This window comes from Podospora pseudoanserina, assembly GCF_035222485.1.
Source record: "Podospora pseudoanserina strain CBS 124.78 chromosome 7 map unlocalized CBS124.78p_7, whole genome shotgun sequence".
NCBI lineage: Eukaryota > Fungi > Ascomycota > Sordariomycetes > Sordariales > Podosporaceae > Podospora > Podospora pseudoanserina.
In genome coordinates, this window is record NW_026946671.1 from 1,364,765 (window position 1) to 1,380,824 (window position 16,060).

At 53.1% G+C, this 16,060-nt stretch overlaps 5 protein-coding genes across 5 annotated transcripts; 2 read left to right on the plus strand and 3 right to left on the minus strand.

Moving 5' to 3' along the window:
• Positions 1-51: 51 nt before the first annotated feature.
• Positions 52-939, minus strand: QC764_710760 (uncharacterized protein; the record flags this gene model as incomplete). Its single annotated transcript, XM_062950698.1, has 1 exon — positions 52-939. One exon carries the CDS (start codon positions 937-939, stop codon positions 52-54), a length of 888 nt encoding a protein of 295 aa, XP_062796733.1.
• A 658-nt stretch (positions 940-1,597) lies between these two features.
• Positions 1,598-2,741, plus strand: KTI12 (kti12, chromatin associated; the record flags this gene model as incomplete). Its single annotated transcript, XM_062950699.1, has 2 exons — positions 1,598-1,712; positions 1,773-2,741. The coding sequence occupies exons 1-2, from the start codon at positions 1,707-1,709 to the stop codon at positions 2,739-2,741; spliced, it is 975 nt and encodes a 324-aa protein (XP_062796734.1). The 5' UTR covers positions 1,598-1,706.
• Positions 2,742-5,251: 2,510 nt separating this feature from the next.
• TNA1 (High-affinity nicotinic acid transporter) lies at positions 5,252-7,608 on the minus strand. Its single transcript, XM_062950700.1, has 5 exons — positions 7,152-7,608; positions 6,359-7,092; positions 5,708-6,227; positions 5,449-5,654; positions 5,252-5,388 (listed from the first exon to the last, which is right to left on the minus strand). The coding sequence occupies exons 1-5, from the start codon at positions 7,168-7,170 to the stop codon at positions 5,356-5,358; spliced, it is 1,512 nt and encodes a 503-aa protein (XP_062796735.1). The 5' UTR covers positions 7,171-7,608; the 3' UTR covers positions 5,252-5,355.
• Positions 7,609-9,719: 2,111 nt separating this feature from the next.
• SAC7 (GTPase activating protein (GAP) for Rho1p) lies at positions 9,720-14,005 on the minus strand. Its single transcript, XM_062950701.1, has 3 exons — positions 12,581-14,005; positions 12,095-12,466; positions 9,720-12,009 (listed from the first exon to the last, which is right to left on the minus strand). The coding sequence occupies exons 1-3, from the start codon at positions 12,804-12,806 to the stop codon at positions 9,878-9,880; spliced, it is 2,730 nt and encodes a 909-aa protein (XP_062796736.1). The 5' UTR covers positions 12,807-14,005; the 3' UTR covers positions 9,720-9,877.
• Positions 13,504-14,582, plus strand: QC764_0106140 (uncharacterized protein; the record flags this gene model as incomplete). The annotated part of the gene is made up of 1 exon (XM_062941115.1): positions 13,504-14,582. Exon 1 carries the CDS (start codon positions 14,079-14,081, stop codon positions 14,580-14,582), a length of 504 nt encoding a protein of 167 aa, XP_062796737.1. The 5' UTR covers positions 13,504-14,078.
• Positions 14,583-16,060: the final 1,478 nt, after the last annotated feature.

Genomic DNA, 16,060 nt, shown 5'->3' on the forward strand with positions numbered 1-16,060 from the left:
ACACATAGCCCGACAATTATATCCATCGTGACCTCTTCCCATCAATAACCCTCAAACTTTCCTTCTCTCCACCTCCCAACCGGCACAGCACTCGGCCTGCCTGTTTAACGTCAACCCAGCGCTCTCCAATATCAACACAACCATCATCTCCATAATCACTCCCATCCCAAGAAAATACCACACAAAACTCCCCACCCCGCCATAACTCTTAAACCTCGGATCTGTCCCAAATGTAGCCAACCCTGAGAACACGATCCTGACAATCATAAACGGCGACGCCAGCCCAACTCCAAACAACAACCTCTTCTCCCCTGGCTCCACCGCCCGTTTCTCCACCATCGTCACCAACGTCCCCAAAACTACAAACCCCAACCCAGCCATAGTCAACCCCAACCCAGCCTGACTCTCATTCGGCACAGTCACCACCTCCGCCTGCTGTCCCGTCGTCCCACTAACCGCATCTCCAATCTCACCACTCATCATACTCTGCCCTACAATCGAAAGTATCAACCCTATCAACATCACCACTTGCGCAAGTCTCTGGTGGCGTGGGCTGATGAACGTCTGGGTTCCTTGTTGTCGGATACCCAGGAGGACTCGGCCTAAAAGGTTGGAGAGGCAGATGACGAGGGCGGAGACGCCGATGGAGTACATTACTTGAGAGGCGACGATGAGGTTGGGGTTGGAGGGGGAGGCGATGGTGGCTAGGTTGAGGGAGGAGCCGACGATGCGGACGGTGGTGAAGATTATGAGGTAGAGCCAGCCGGCGTTGTTGCGGAAGCCATGGCGGGTGGAGAGGAGGATGGCGATGAGGAGGGCGGGGGTGTAGATTGCTAGCTCGACGATGGAGATGCTGTTGAGGGGGTGGAGGGCCATTTTGAAGTAATTATTTACATTTAGGTACAACTGAGGGAGGACAAGAATACGAAGGGAGGTCATTCCGGACTAGGAATGTGCTGAGGGGCTCACAGTCAGTTGTTGTACTCTCAGTCATGGGTATACGTACTGGATCGTTTGATTCAAGAAGGAGGTTTTTTTTTGATGATTAGAAGACGAGCATGAAGCTGAGGATACAATTTCCTTCGATTGTCTCTTGGCAGGACATTTCAACCAAGCTCATGCCAGCTCTTGACCGCTAGGCTGGGCCGGAGCTCCCAAACCGTCTTTGTTCCAACTGTGGGCTGAAGACTGAAAGCTGACATTAACGGACCAGTATGGGCGCTAACAGCCGATTCAGCCTCATGAAGGCGCTTGCGTCTGGCGTGTTTGTCTTGTTGCGCCACACGTCTCATTGGTTGTCGCTCACCAACACCGCTCAGGTGGTTTGAAACTGATCTATCGAGGGAAGCCGTCCTCTCCAGCTCAAGGCGAGTAAGCTAAGGGCTGTCACAAACTGCGTCATATTAAATAAAATTCATGTCGCTTTCATCTTCGAGCCGATGGTGTCAGGTATTCAGGGAGTGGATTTTATGTAAACAAATGTTGAACTGGATGGAAGAAGGCTAGCCATCAAGGTTCACCCTTATCATCACAAACAACCCTAACCCACCATGTTTTCCTCATGGATGGGTACCATCAAACGGGCCCCACACAGCTCTGCCCCTCCATAATTATGTCCCCCAGGTTTTCAAGGTTCTCATTTCTCACCACCACCACCACCACCACGACGCGCGCGACCCAGTTTGTCTTTATAAACCATTGCAAACATGCCTGTATGCCCACCCCCACTTACAATACATTACCAATGAGACCACCTAACCAACTCTTACCAGCTAATAATCCTTACCGGCCTCCCCACCTCAGGCAAATCCCACCGAGCCGCCCAGCTACAAACCTACCTCGCCGAGCGCATCGCCTCCTCCAACCCCCCATCCCCCTACCGCCTCCACCTCATCTCAGACGAAACCCAGTCCGTCTCCCGCACCGTCTACGACCTCGACCCCTCCTCCCTCCCTGCCCACGTCCGCAGCGCAAACGCCTCCGAAAAGGACGCCCGCGCCTCCATCTACGCCGCCGTCAAGCGAGTCCTATCCCCAAAAGATATCGTCATCCTCGATGGCATGAATTACATCAAGGGGTGGCGGTATCAGCTCCATTGTGAAGCAAAAAACCTCGCTACACCGTCGGTGATATTACAGATAGGATGCCCTGTCGACAAGGCGAGGAGGATTAATGAGGAGAGGTTACGGACTGAGGGTGGGGTGGAAGGTTACTCAACTGGGAACTGGGACAATCTGGTGTTTCGGTATGAGGAGCCGAATCCCATGACGAGGTGGGACTCGCCGTTGTTTACGGTTATTTGGGATGATGATGAGGAGCAGGCGAGGAGGGTGTACGAGCAGATATGGGATAGTGTTGCTGGGGAGGGGGCCAAGAAGAAGGTTATACCCAATAAGAGTACCGTGCAGAGGGATAAGGATCCCGGGGGGGATTATTTGTATGTGTTGGAGAAGGAGACGCAGGATATTGTGAAGAGGATATTGGAAAAGCAAAATGAGGCGGGGGAGGGGGGGACGGTGAGGTTGCCGAAGGTGAATGGGGGGGATGATGGGGGGGAGGAGTTGGTGTTGGAGTTGCCCGGGAGGAAGCTGGGGTTGGCGCAGTTGCAGAGATATAGGAGGGCGTTTGTGGGGTTGAATAGGGGTGGGATTGGACTGGAAGGGGTTGGGAAGTTGGCGGCGGGGAGGTTGAGGGAGAGTTTTGTCGGGTATCTGAATGATGCTTTTGAGAAGGATGGGTGAGGTGAGACGCGAGGTCATGGAGGTGTGTCGAGTTGACCTGCGTGGCCGACAGTCTGTGTTTCGCCTGTTAAATCCAAAAATAAACGATCAAACAAACCAGTTCGGTATTGCAGCCGCGCGCACAGCGATCGATCAAGATGAAGGGTTGTGATGAGACCTGGAGACCAACATATATATATACTGTCCCGACAGTCTGGGTCAGGTTGCCGCCGTGGTCGCGCATGGAACATCGATGTGACATCGATCAGGTTAGTGCCCAATTTGGGCGGCTGTAAGTGGAAATCTCGCAACGTGGTTGGCCGAGACCTTATGATCCACCATCATGAAGCATCACTTCTATCATCAAATGTCGAGAACCGCGCAGACATTGGGCTAGGGCTTACTTTGAGGTTTAGAATAGTAGCTTGAATGGAGGGTTTGGTATGATGTTGGAAAGATCTACACTTACTATGGTGTATTCTGCCCAGGCCCAATCTTGGCGTGATGGTGGATGACGAGTATAAGAAGCATGATGTCTACGTTTCTTCTTGCTTGTTGAAAGAATAATCATACTAATCGTTCATACTCACTCCTTTCTTTTACCTCATATTCTACCTCCTTTGAGGTCCTGTTATCAACAAGATGTTTCGTCGTAAGCAGACAACCGAACCTCCCAAAGGGGCTGGACCTCTTCCTCCTAAGGCTGCCTCAACCCAGCTTCCACCTAAAGCAGCTCCATCTTATGGTCAAATGCCTCAGCAACAGCCTGTGATGAGACCGTCACCCTCTCAGCAGCCTATCAAACATACCCGGCCTACACCAGCACAGGCCCCACAGCCCAATTCCTATCCTCGACCAGCACCATCTGCCCAGCTCTCCTCCAAAGAAAACCCTCCAAAGTCCGCAGAAAGCCACTACAACGATGGCTTAGACAAACTTGGACTGTAGGCCCTCTCCCCCTCTAATCACTCAGCACCGCAATATCTAACAAGCCTCCCGCCACAGCCCCCGAGAAACCCTGGACCGTCTCCGCCGCCTCAAACTCATGTCCGCCATCTCCCACCACTCCCTCTCCCACCTCAACTCCACAGTCTCCAAGCGCCTCATGCCAACCTACTCCGACCCCGTCGTCCGCATCGCCGTCCTCGACACCGGCTTCGACGGCTCCCACCCCGACTTCTCCCACCCCCGCACGGCCTACTTCACCGGCCCGTTCTCGGACCTTCCCCAACCAGAAAAAGACGAAGAACCCCAGCTCACCCGCATAAAAGCCTACCACGACTTTTGCCAGCCCTCCCCCCCCGGTGATAGGCAAGGACCTCCCCCTCAGCCTCACTCGATGGTCGACCTCGCCGGCCACGGCACCGCCATAGCAGGTCTAATCCTCCGCCTAGCCCCCCGGGCAGAACTCGTCATCGGTCGTGTATGTCACGGCGTCGACAGCAACGAACTCTCCGCCCCTGACCCATCCCGCGTTGCTGCTGCGATCAGGTGGGCCATCACCCAAAAGGTTCACATCATCAACCTCAGCCTCGGCTACCGCAACCAGCCGCTGAAAGAGTTATTACCTCTGCGAGCGGCGCTTCTCGAGGCGCAGAGGAGTAATATCTTGGTTTTTGCCTCGACTTCAAACCAGGGGAGTCACGAGCCTGCTGCCTGGCCGGCGTCTGACGCCCGGTTTGCGATTGGTGTTCATAGCTGTAATGACATGGGGAGTGCGCCCAGTGGGAGTAGCTGCAAGGCAAGTGAGAATGGCTATAATTTCATGGCGGTGGGGGAGAATCTGTTGGTTCATCGACTTGCCCAAAAGGGAGGGGGTTTTGAGTTGGTGAGCGGGAGTAGTTTTGCCACGCCGGTGGTGGTGAGCGTGGCGGCGTTGGTGTTGGCGTTTGTTTGGCAGGAGGAGTGCAAAAGGGAGAGGGATGTGGTGGGGAGGGAGGTGATGTTGGAGGATTTGGGGAGTTTGGGGGGATGGGGAGGGTGTTGATGGCTTTGGGGGAGAAGATCGCGGGGGGTTATTGGGCGGTGGGGATGAAGCTATTTTGGGCGGGGTATAGGGAGGGTGATGGGAGGGATCCGGAGAAGGAGAAGGAGGCGAGGAGGTGGGCTTGGGGGGTTTTGAGGGGGGCTGTGGCTTATTGAGGGCATAATGTTTTTTCCTTTTTCTGGCGGTGGGAACGGGGAGAGTTTTGGATATGCGAATGCTCTCAAAATACACAGAGAAATGGAGTATGTTTTTTGGAGTAAAGGCCTTTGAAGACAGTCGATATGCCTTAAATACATATCAATCGGCATTTTCAGTTAGTTCCTGCTGGGGCAAGCAGTGGTTGGTGAGTGGTGGTGGTGCCTTCAGATATGAGCGATAGGCCTCCAACCTATCTTTCGAGGCTTTCAATATCTTGAAGGTATACCTACTATGTTTGAAGGTATTAGTGCTATCCTGAAGGCCTCTTCACTATCTTTAAAGGCCTGTCCCATAGCGCTGTCTAGACTACGATGTACTTCGCGTTAAATGGCTTGGCCAATGCCCTTTCGAACTTTTTGATCAATAGTCAGAGATCTTATTTCATCTACCTCCTTTCACATTCATTTGTTCATTACATGACAGCTACCATCCCGATTTCCATTGTGAAAATTAAAGCATATACTTGAAATCGGGGTTCAGATCCTATCCATGATTGTCAGCATACCGTCTCGTCGATCAACGGTGTTTACGAGAGAAACTCACCCCAAGCTCCACCTTTTCCTGCTCCGTCATGCCCTCAGGGAGAGTCTGGTTCGCCTTCTTCCTGTTTTCAGCCATGATGGATACCGCGTAAATGATACACGACAGAGCGCTCAGACAGATGAAGGACACGCAGATGATGTACCCCTTCCTGAAGTCGCCTCCAACAAACGAGTATGTAGCGATGATGCCGCCAATGTTGCCGAAACCTATCCCATGTTCAGTCTCTTGTTTCCAAATGCAATATCCCAGGAAATCTCACCAATCTGCCACGCACTCCCCACAGCCCTCCGGTGATGCCCACCCAAGTTCATATTAAACCAACAAACCTGAATCGGCATCGCCGAGTACATGCCCATGCAAATCAGCACCAAAGCCGCATACTGCACCGGCAAATTATCGTGCACATTCAGCAGAATCGCAAACCCGCTGATCGAGATACAGATCGGGAGAACCGTGAACAAGAACCTGTGCTTCAGCCAGTCTGACGCCGTGGCGATGACCATGGCGAAGACAAACGCCACTGCCCAGGGAGGCACAGAGTGAAGCTGGGTCTGGATCTTGTCGTAGCCGTAACTCTGGACAATGGTGGGACTGAAATACGCGTACGAGTAGGCGGGGACAATAATGCCAAAGTACATGAAGCCGCCGAGCCAGACCTTGTAGTCGGACATGACCTTGCCGACGTCCTTGAGGGTGATGCTGCGCTCGGCGGCGGAGTGGCCTTGGTCAGCGTGGAGACGGGCTTTGATGTAGTCTCTTTCGTCGTCGCGGAGCCATGTCTGTTGGTATTGTTAGCATCCTTTTCCCATCATTTGGATATTTTTGTTCCGGTGGTTGAAGATTTTCAACCAAAACCCCCTTTCGCGCCGGCCCCCACCCCTAAACAACGGAAAAAAAAGAGATCACGTACCGCCTCCTCGACAAATCCAGGAAAAGTAAACAAAAAGATCGCCCCAATCACCACCGTCGCCGCCCCCTCAATCAAGAAAATCCACCTCCACCCCCTATACCCCCTCATATAATCCATACTCCCTAACCCGCTCGCCAACAGCCCCCCGAACGCCCCCGCCAAACTCGTGCTCGAGAAAAACAAACTAAACCTCTTTTGTGCCTCCTCTCGTCTGTACCACATCCCCAGCAGGTAAAAACACCCAGGAAACATGCCGCACTCGAACAACCCCAGCAAGAATCTCGTTGTCAAAATCCCGGCGTAGTTCTGCACAAGGCCTTGCATCATGGTGATGAACCCGAAGCCGATACAGCACCCGCTGAGCCATATCCTCGGTGAGATTTTCTTCAGGAGTATATTGGAGGGGATTTCAAAGAGGATGTAAGGGACGAAGAAGATTGTGAGTGCGGTGTTGAATTGTGTTCCCGAAAGGCCCAGGTCGGTTTCGAGGCCGAAAGCGCGGGCGTTGGCGATGTTGACGCGGTCGAGGAAGGCCATGAGGTAGAGGATGATGACGAAGGGGACGAGGTGGAGGTCGATTTTGGTTGTCAGTCTGCGGGGGGTGGTGTGAGAGGGACAGGTGACGGGGGCGGGAGCGGTGGGGGTGATGCCTAGAGAGGAGGAGGAGGAGGAGCCGGTGTGGTGACGGTGAGCGGCCTTTTCTTCATCTTGGTGTGGTGGCCCTGGTGGAGGGACTGACGAGGTGTTAGTGAGGTTATCGTGGGGAACACAGTGGGTGAGAGGTAAGTGTCACCTTGAGGTTGAGACGCCATTTTGAACTTTATCGTCAATGACGATAGGATGAGCACCTCACAGTCGAGTCAAGCGGACTTGATTGAACACGACTAAGTTCTAAACTCCAACCGACGGCGAACCGTTGACTTGCACCGACCGAACAGAAACACAAAAAAGGTGACGCAAAAACCAAAACCATGCGAGCAAGCATTCTGTGCGAGGGTCACACACCCGACTTTATATACCACGCCGATCTCTCCTCCTCCTCCCAGTACCCGGTCACACACACACACACACGCACACACACGCATATTCCCAAACCCACAACGTTACTCTTAACCTTTTCCCTCCTCCTACCTTCGGCGGACTAACCCGAGGTCTTGTCGCCCCCCATTCCTTCCCTGTCAGTCAATGATCGACAGGCGCGCGTGCAAATCCAGAATCTGTCTTACACCCGCAACAAACTCCATTTCCCCGGATATTTTTGTTGAACTCCAAACTGCCGCAGGGAAAAGTAAGCTCACTTACATCATCCACCTTCCTGTTTCGTCAACGCTTTGGGCATGACACATGTGCGGTCTCGCAGCAGCACTTCCTAATATTGACACTGAAAGTGGATATTATCTGACTTGTCTGTTGGGTATTCTTTTCCATATCCCCTGGAGAGAGATCTAGATTACGTCTTCATGATCTTCCCTTTCTTGTGCTCCCCCCCCCAATCACCACGTGATTAGCTCCCGTAGATAACCATCTCGATCCTAACGATGAAACTCATCAGCTCAACTGACCAACTTTGCTCGAGATAAATACTCAATGCATCTATATACCCAAAAGAGCATCTTTATACACAACCTTCATCCAACCTCCCCCCCACCCCACACCTAGCTCCACCAAATATAACCCACATAGATATCAAATGGCCTCCCCAATTCCACTCTTCTAATGCCAACACCATTCAAACAGCCCTACAGACCAACAAGCCCGGCCCGTTTCTTAGTCTCCTCACTAGTTTGGCCGTTCTCGGTCTGGGCTTCACGGACAGAACAATTCCGGCATTTTTTGCTCACCGGCGGTCAACATCGCCGAGCATCGGACGTTGTGGAGAGAGGTTGAAGTGTCACGGGATCCGGCCGGCAGCCGACCTAGCGGCAAGGAAGGTTTTAGCCATGTGCTCTTGTTCAGTAGAAAAGGTGGCTAGCATCGGTGAGCAACGCGGATCAGTTCCGTCCATATCTGACCGGCGTACTCCGGGTTTTTTGTCCAAATATATATATATATATCGAATAAAATAAACCCCCCTCAAAAAAAATAAAAAATCGCTGTTTTTCTCGCCTCCTCCAAAAACTTCCAACCACTAAACCATGATGATGTAATGTAACTCTGCCGAAAAGCTGGGGGGCAAAAGAATCCGATTGTTTAGCACAGCAGGTGTGTACCCCGTAAGCCCATTGCAGAACGCTCTCCCCTCACGGTGATACCGAACTGTTGATTACTGAGCCAACAATAAATAAATAAACGGTTACCTTCATTTCTTCGACATATACGCAGCTTGTCCAACTGCCATCTCATCCAAAAAAAACATCTAGAGCCAAAGCAAAGCTTTTCGTGGCTTGTTCCCACTTTCCTTCAGCAATGCAGGGGTTCCCCGCCCTCCGCCCCTCCCCATTTTCTGACAGGCTCGTTTTTAAGCCCGTTCCAACTGCGGGGAAAAGAACACTGTCCCCAAAATGCCAAGACGTCATCAGTGTTTGTTTCCCCTCACTTTTATAAACCAGCCGTTGAAGGTCTCATCACAGATCAAGAAGAAAAAAGTGTTGATATGAGAATCCATTTGTATTTTACACATCCCCCTGCCATTACCTACAGAGCAACCCTCTCATTTGCTGGCTTTGTCCATTGCTACACACACACACACACACACACACACACACACACACACACACACACACTACACTCCCCTCTCCCCACCCACCCAGTTTTACACCCCCCAAACCCCCTTTTAACCCCCTCTCATAAACGAAAAAGACAATTCATCCATCATCATATTCTTTCACCATGATGACAACAACAACAACAACAACAAGAAAAAGGATTCGTAAGATATTATCATAAACCTCTTGAAAAAAAGAAAAAAAACCATGTTCAAAAGGGGTGTGTCTGTGTGTGTTGTCATGTGTGTAAAATAAAAATAAAAAAAGGTAAATAACAACAACAACAGCAACAACAACACCAAACAATCATAATAAGCCAACACACTCCTGGGTATCCTGGATCGCAAAACCGTTGCCGCACCAAGACACCTCGCTATCTTCCCACCCCCCAATCCCCATCCCCATCCCCGTCAACGAATCCTTCCCCCCACCACACAACACACACAGCTCCACCAAATCTACCACCAAAAGCCAACTGTTTATACCACACACACCCCCTGTTCTTCCAACACTTTGTATATAAAACCACCGTCCAATTTTCCCTCTTTACACCACAAATACAACACACACACACACACACACACACACACACACACACACACACACACACACACACACACACAAAAAAAGTTGTAATAAACAAACAAGAAACCCACCCGGACAAAGACCCAATTCATAAACAATCGTTTGCCGTCATCATCAGAAATGAACCCCATCCCGACCAACTAGGTAAGCCGTAACCGAGCCCGTTTGTGTGTGGAGTTGCGCAGATCTCCCGCACCCTTCTTCTCCACCCTTTCTTTAATCATTGTTGCTACGTCTCTTGCGGTTCCGTATTCGTACCCTGCTGTGGTGCCGCCGGCAACGGGGGAACAGCCGGAGGAGGAGCCGGAGCGGGGACGCCGCCGCTGCCAGCCACGTTGTTACCCTCCTCCTCTGCCCGCTTAAGATCCAGACTCTTCCCTCTCGAAGACGACAAAAGGCTGGAACCAATCGAAACCGTCCTCTCGCCACCAGGCGGCGACTTGGCCCTGCGCTGCTCGACATTTTCCTTGTGCTCACGGTACTTGTTCTTGATCCAGCTCGAGATCTTATCTTTACCACCACTTCCCCCGCCTTCGCCTGAAGACACTTCGCCGCTGGCAATGGCCCGATCGAGGGAGTCGCCCGTCATGCTCTGCCTCCCCTTGTAGCCCGAGCTTCCGATCGACGTGGTGCTGGTTTCGGCGTTGGAATGCGTTCCGAGCAGCCGGGGAGAGGATAGCGGGGGGTAAGACGGGCCCGTGTCCTCCTTTTTCCGTGACAGACGCCATCTCTTCTTTTGGCTCTTTTCTCCCGACTCAGGACTGGTCACTTCTGACGTCACAGCCGTCAGCTCATCCACCTGGTCCATGTCCGAGCTCTCGTTGAACGAGCTGTTCAGTGACGTCGGCGGGGACTTTTTCGATTTCAAGGTGTTTTCTGCATCGTTGGGCGTCAAAAAAGTGTGGTGTTGAGTTTCTGCATCGGCAACCGTAGGCTGAGGTGCTGGAGGTGCTGGCGCCTGTGGCGTCGTGTCAGATGCTGTTTCCGACTTTGGCTCAGCTGGAGCATCTCCCGGAATGGCAAGCTTGGACCCAGAAGAGATTGTCTCTAGAGGATTGGGTGTTTCGGTGTTTGGTGACGCGGCTGTGGAGTGCGACAGTGATGCTTGTGAGCTGTGTGCGCTGGGGTTGGCGCTACCTGGCATCCTTTTCTTCCTCAGCTTGTTTGGCTTTCCGCCTTCACCGTCGCTTGTGGCAATCCGTTGGAACAAAATTGGCAGCTTCCGTTCCTTGGATGGTGTCGTGACTTCAGGAACAGGGGAGATGGGCTCGAGCAACTTCTCCTGACCTGGCACAGCCAGGTTTGGTAGCGGGACGGCTAGATGTTCGGGTCGTGGCCCGCTTGGTGCCGTGGTTTCCGGTACCGGTACCGGTACCGGCGCTGGCGGTAATTGCGTGTTTGCTTCCGTCTCTTCCGGCGTAGCAACTTCTTCTAACACTGCTGGGGGAGGTATGACTGCGGTGGTAGGAGGAGCCACCGGCGTCAGTGGACTGACAACTGCCTCTCCGCGATTACCAAACCTGCCAGCCTGCAGTGCTGGGGACTTCTTTGATGGGACAGTGTTGCTCCTGTTGAGTCCACCGGTCGGAGTGGTGGCAACAGCTGGGCTCGCGGGACTCGGGGCGCCGTTGGAGGCCATGGAACGTCTTGAAGAGGTCGACTTGTTCCTACGAATCGACCCATTCTTTCGGACGCTCTCGGCTCCGGCGCTCGCGGTCGAAGCAGACCGATGAACCCCAGACTTCCTGTTGGGAGTATGCGGAGGCTTGGGGTTCTGCACTTGCTGAGCCGTCTTCTCGTCCAATCCTGTGCCTTGCATGCCAATGAGGAAATGATCCTGGTTTTCGATGAGGAAAATGATGACGAGTTGGTTCAGCCGGTACTCTTCAGGCGCCATCGCATGGTGAGGATGAGAAAGCATGCCGGGTTGAAAGATGGCAGCCAGATTCTGCGAATTCATCCTGTTCTGGTCCGACTTGGCCGCAAAGACCGCAAGCAAATCCAGGATGTACAACAGAAGCTGGCGGTTGAGGGGCGGTAATTCCGTAATGAGCTGTTGGTACCTCCTGATGGCGGCGTCCATATCGAACGTCTCGACGAATTGCGGCCCTTCGGCCTCACCGGCGCCCGGCCTCGTGGCCCCTCTCAGAGGTTCCCGGAATTTCTCGTAAAGATCCAGGGGCACGACCGGCTCGGGGAGATCGTTCAGGTATCGGCGAAGCACGTTGGCGGCGTCGTGAACCGTGTAGCCGTCCCAGACGAGACCTTTGCCGTACCTATCGGGCGAGTCAAAGATGTTCTTGAGCTCCTTGATTCGCTTCTCAGACCCGCTGAGGCGAAAGATGCCCTCAATTTCAGTGGCTTCAACGTCATGTTAGTTCTCACACCCAGTCACAAAAGCCCGGCTTTCTTCCATCCCGATTACAGTACACAACGGGACACGCACCTCTCTCCTTCAAGAAAATACCACATTTTGCTACCACGATCGGCACATAACCATAGATGTAGCTCTTGCCGTCCTCGTCGACGAGCGAGATGGCGACGTTGGCATACGTGATGCTCTGCCGGAGGGGAACACCAAAGATGCCTTGGGGACGGGCTTGGTCTGCGACTATTAGTTTCGGTCCGGCTCGGCACAACGGTTTTGGGCACGATCCTCTCGCGAATCTCCTAAGGCGCCAGGTTAGGATGCGGGCGATGGCATCCAACTTGGGCACCTCTGGTCGCTTCGGTCTCTCGGGCAGCGGCGGGCTCATGTTTGCACTTGCTGAATGAGCTGCTCGCCTCTCTTCTTCTAGCACAATGTTCTGGAGCAGGACTGCGGCGGACGGAAGTTCTTTATACAATCCCTCCATGTCCTCCGCAAATATGGGTCTCCTTCCGGGCTGCTTGAATCTGGTGTTACAGGACGGGGTGGACAAGGTTGCGTTACCATTTGCTTCCTGGTGCTTGGAAGGGAGTTTGAAACCTTTCCACCAAGACTTGAGATCACGCTTGCTGGGCGGAGAAACAGCAGATGACAGCTGGGTGGGAGCCGCGGGGGTGGAGGGCGTATGCTGGTGGTGGTGCTGATGTTGATGATGATGCTGGGAGGGCTGCTGCTGCTGCTGCTGGGAAGCAACAGGCGGGTGTGGTGCTGGTAGTGCGGCGGACGTCATGGCTGCGTGTCGGCGCGTAGGCTGGCAACTGAATCAGTGCCACAGCACTGGCGAGGCTGAGGGCTCTGCCTTGGAGTTCGCCAGGTTCAACGTGGGATGTGGAGGGAAATCAGAAATCCAGATCGCGATGCTTGCTATGCTTGCTGGCGGGACCAAAAACAACCAAAAACGGCGGGACGGGTGTGGGCAGGTGCCAAAACAATTATGCGCGTGGGGCGAGGTTGTATGGAGTTGTCGGTAGGGGTTCTGCGACGCGCGATGGTGGTTGACTTGGACTTGTTACTGCCCGTTGCTGCTGCGGCGGCGGCTGGCTGGGCCCCGTTTTCTTGTAGTAGTAGTAGTCGGCAAGGACGGCGGATGGATTCGAGTGATTCGAGCTCGGTCGGGGACACATTCGAAGGACGGTCGACGGTCGGCGATATGTCGCGCGGGGAGGGGAGGGAGGGTATTCGCTGTGCGGACGAGACAGAGGGCGTGTCGTGTTTGCAGAGGTGAGTTTGATTAAATGGACCCGGTGTGCGACGCAGGAGGGAGGGACGGCCGGTTGCTTTTCAAGACTGCCCCGGGGGAACACTTGGGCAGAATGAACAGGGGACAGGAGCTTCCCCCAGCGACCTGCCCCAGAACCAGCCCACAGTGCCAAGTCTGTCCCCGCACTGACCTTGGCGTCAGGACGATGTTCTCTCAACGGTGTTCCGTACGTAACCCCCAGCCTGGAGCGAGTCAAATTGTTTTTCTTGCAGGAGTAAACATTGGAGAGTACACGTATTTGGGGATCGTTTCTTCATTTCCATTACCCGCCACGGTAGATTACCTAGATTCCCGGTTACACTACACGTGGAGAGTCTGAGGTACCACGGATCGTTTGCTTCAAGAATACAGCGCCGTGCCCGCAACCAAGACAAGAAAATCACAAAGGATGGCAGACTCCGACTTGGCCAGGCCCTCCCCAAGACTGCGGCTGCCAGGGACGTGGTTCTTTGGAGGCTCAATTCTGGATTCCGGACAATGGATCAAAGTGGACAGCCCTGCCCGTCCGTGCCCGCTGCCCAGCTCTTTTTCAAGCCCCCCAGTCATAGCCGTCCTGGGAGGGGTTTTGATTCTGGCCAGCGACCACCTGGCCATTTGTTTCTCGATGGATTTGCTCGCGGGAATAGCATTTCAGAAGGGGGAATGACCATAGAGATCTTCACCGCAGATCCCGGCATTTGATACGGCTATAATAACCACCATGCTACCATCGTGAACGAAACGCTCTCTCAACAGTCAAAAATGCTACCCCTCCATTTCAACGCTCAGCTGCCCAGCTGGCCCCCTCCTCCGTCCCCCAAAGTCGAGCTCCCCCGGTCCCTGCCGCAGCACGCGCTTGTCGCACCAGCCTCTGCCTCGGCCCTCACAAGACATGTCAAACCTGGCCTGGCGTGGTGGGACTTTGAGACCTTGCTCAGAATTACAGCACACTTGCTTTCCCAGAACAGGATTCACCATCTGCAAGTCGACAGGAAGATCTTGTCCATCTTTGGAGGGTCGCTTATGGCGCACGAAATCAGTCCAATCGTGGAAGCGATGCCATGGAAATTGTCCCTGAATTGCTCCTCTCAGCAACAGCTGAAGCCTGGAAGAGGGAGCCATCTACTTATTCTATCTAAACCCATATCGAGAGATGGGACTAATGACGTATGTAGGGTTCACTGCAGCAATAGACAACTTCTAGACTGTGGTTTCTCAACAGCCGCTGCCGCGACGTGCATCTGCTTGTTTGATGGTGCATTTTGAGCTTTTTATGAATGAACAATGCAAAAAAAAAAAAAAAGTCTTTCGTCTCCGGGGAGTCTTTTGTTTTCGCTCATTATTATTTTGTCCGCCGGGAACCAACTCCAGCCTTTCCCAACTTTTGGAGCGCCAAACCGGTCCACTGGAAAACGGAGATTGACGGCAGCTTTTTGTTCCCTTGCTGCCGCCCACGCGATATATTTTTCCAAATATAGCACAGCGGTGTCTCTGGGGAGTTCGTCATCCTTTTTGCCCCCCCTTCATCACTTTGTTATGTGAATGAAATCCTTCTTGACAGCGTCCACTAGAGCTTGCCTGCAGTTATTCACCAAGTATGCGGCTGCAATTGGCTTGTCGTCAGCTGACCCTGCATGGAAAAATATCGAGCAAGAAAGCGTCTCCCCATCGCGATGTGTTGTTCAGCTCTTCGATTTGGGGAACTGCTCGATCCTGCAGGGATCCATTAGCGCAGCCTCCCTCCGCCGCCGCCGGCAGCAGACGCAATAACGCTGGCGATCTATAGCAGGTTTGCAACCTCCCTCGCCGGCGGGTAAGGTAGGCCTGGAGAAACCAGGCGCCGGATGCGGCCGAGGATGATGGTGGCCTCCTATAGCCTCCCCAGAGTTCTAGGTCGTTGGTTTCCAGCGGGTTTGATTCGCGACGGGCTGGTTATGGTCGACCCCATCATCCGCCATTCTGGGGGTCATGTGCACCCGCTTCAATTTCAACACAGTGCGGCAGATGCTTGGTGGTACCTTACAGGTCACATTTTTTTTTTAACAAGAGACTCTGGAACCTCGACTCCAGAGCATCCAGACCCCGCAATATAGCTAGGTAGGTAATCAATATTCTTCCTTCTTCCAGACCAGAAGTAAAAGCGCTTGTTTCATCTCTCAGCCCTCTCGAGTGATACGAGCTCTCTCTGCCAACGTCATAGGTCGTTCTTCCTTCAGCTTGCTGCCGGCGCCTTTGGGGCACCTCTGATTGGCCATCCCTACATCTCCATCTAGATATGCGGGCCAAGTTTGTACCAGAAAGGGGATTCTCCAGAGGAAAACACCGGCTTAAGATATTCGCGGATGTTCAACACGTTTACTAAGAGACCACAAATATGATGAATAGCCCAGCGGATATGCTCAAGAGAAGCCTACCTCAAGACAAAGTCATCCAGATGCAGGGGAAACTCCAGCCTCATATCATATTAACACATAGTGGACTCCCCATCCCCTTTCATTGTACACAATCCAACTCCCCAATTCACTCACCGCTCTTGCCCCATTAACCGAAAAACTCCCCCAAAAAATGCCTTTTTTTTTTTTTGGAAACATCCCCATATGGTGAAAGATTCCTGTTGCTGTGAACCCACCTCCCCAGCCTGCCGGCTCGGCTTCGGCACAACCCGCTCCCCTTCGTCATAGGACAAACGCTGCGCACAGACCATTTTTAACAGTCCCAAGGCACGGAAATTTCTTATCGGCGAT

Excerpts from the sequence above, each read along its gene's own strand:
- TNA1 (XM_062950700.1), bottom strand. Across the intron at positions 6,228-6,358 it reads CTGGATTTGTCGAGGAGGCG|ACATGGCTCCGCGACGACGA; the intron begins GTACGTGATCTC and ends CAATACCAACAG. Across the intron at positions 5,655-5,707 it reads GGGGAGTGCGTGGCAGATTG|GTTTCGGCAACATTGGCGGC; the intron begins GTGAGATTTCCT and ends AACATGGGATAG.
- SAC7 (XM_062950701.1), bottom strand. The coding sequence starts at position 12,806 with ATGACGTCCGCCGCACTACCAGCACCACACCCGCCTGTTGCTTCCCAG. Across the intron at positions 12,467-12,580 it reads CAAGCACCAGGAAGCAAATG|TCCTGCTCCAGAACATTGTG; the intron begins GTAACGCAACCT and ends CGTCCGCCGCAG. Across the intron at positions 12,010-12,094 it reads TATTTTCTTGAAGGAGAGAG|CCACTGAAATTGAGGGCATC; the intron begins GTGCGTGTCCCG and ends ATGACGTTGAAG.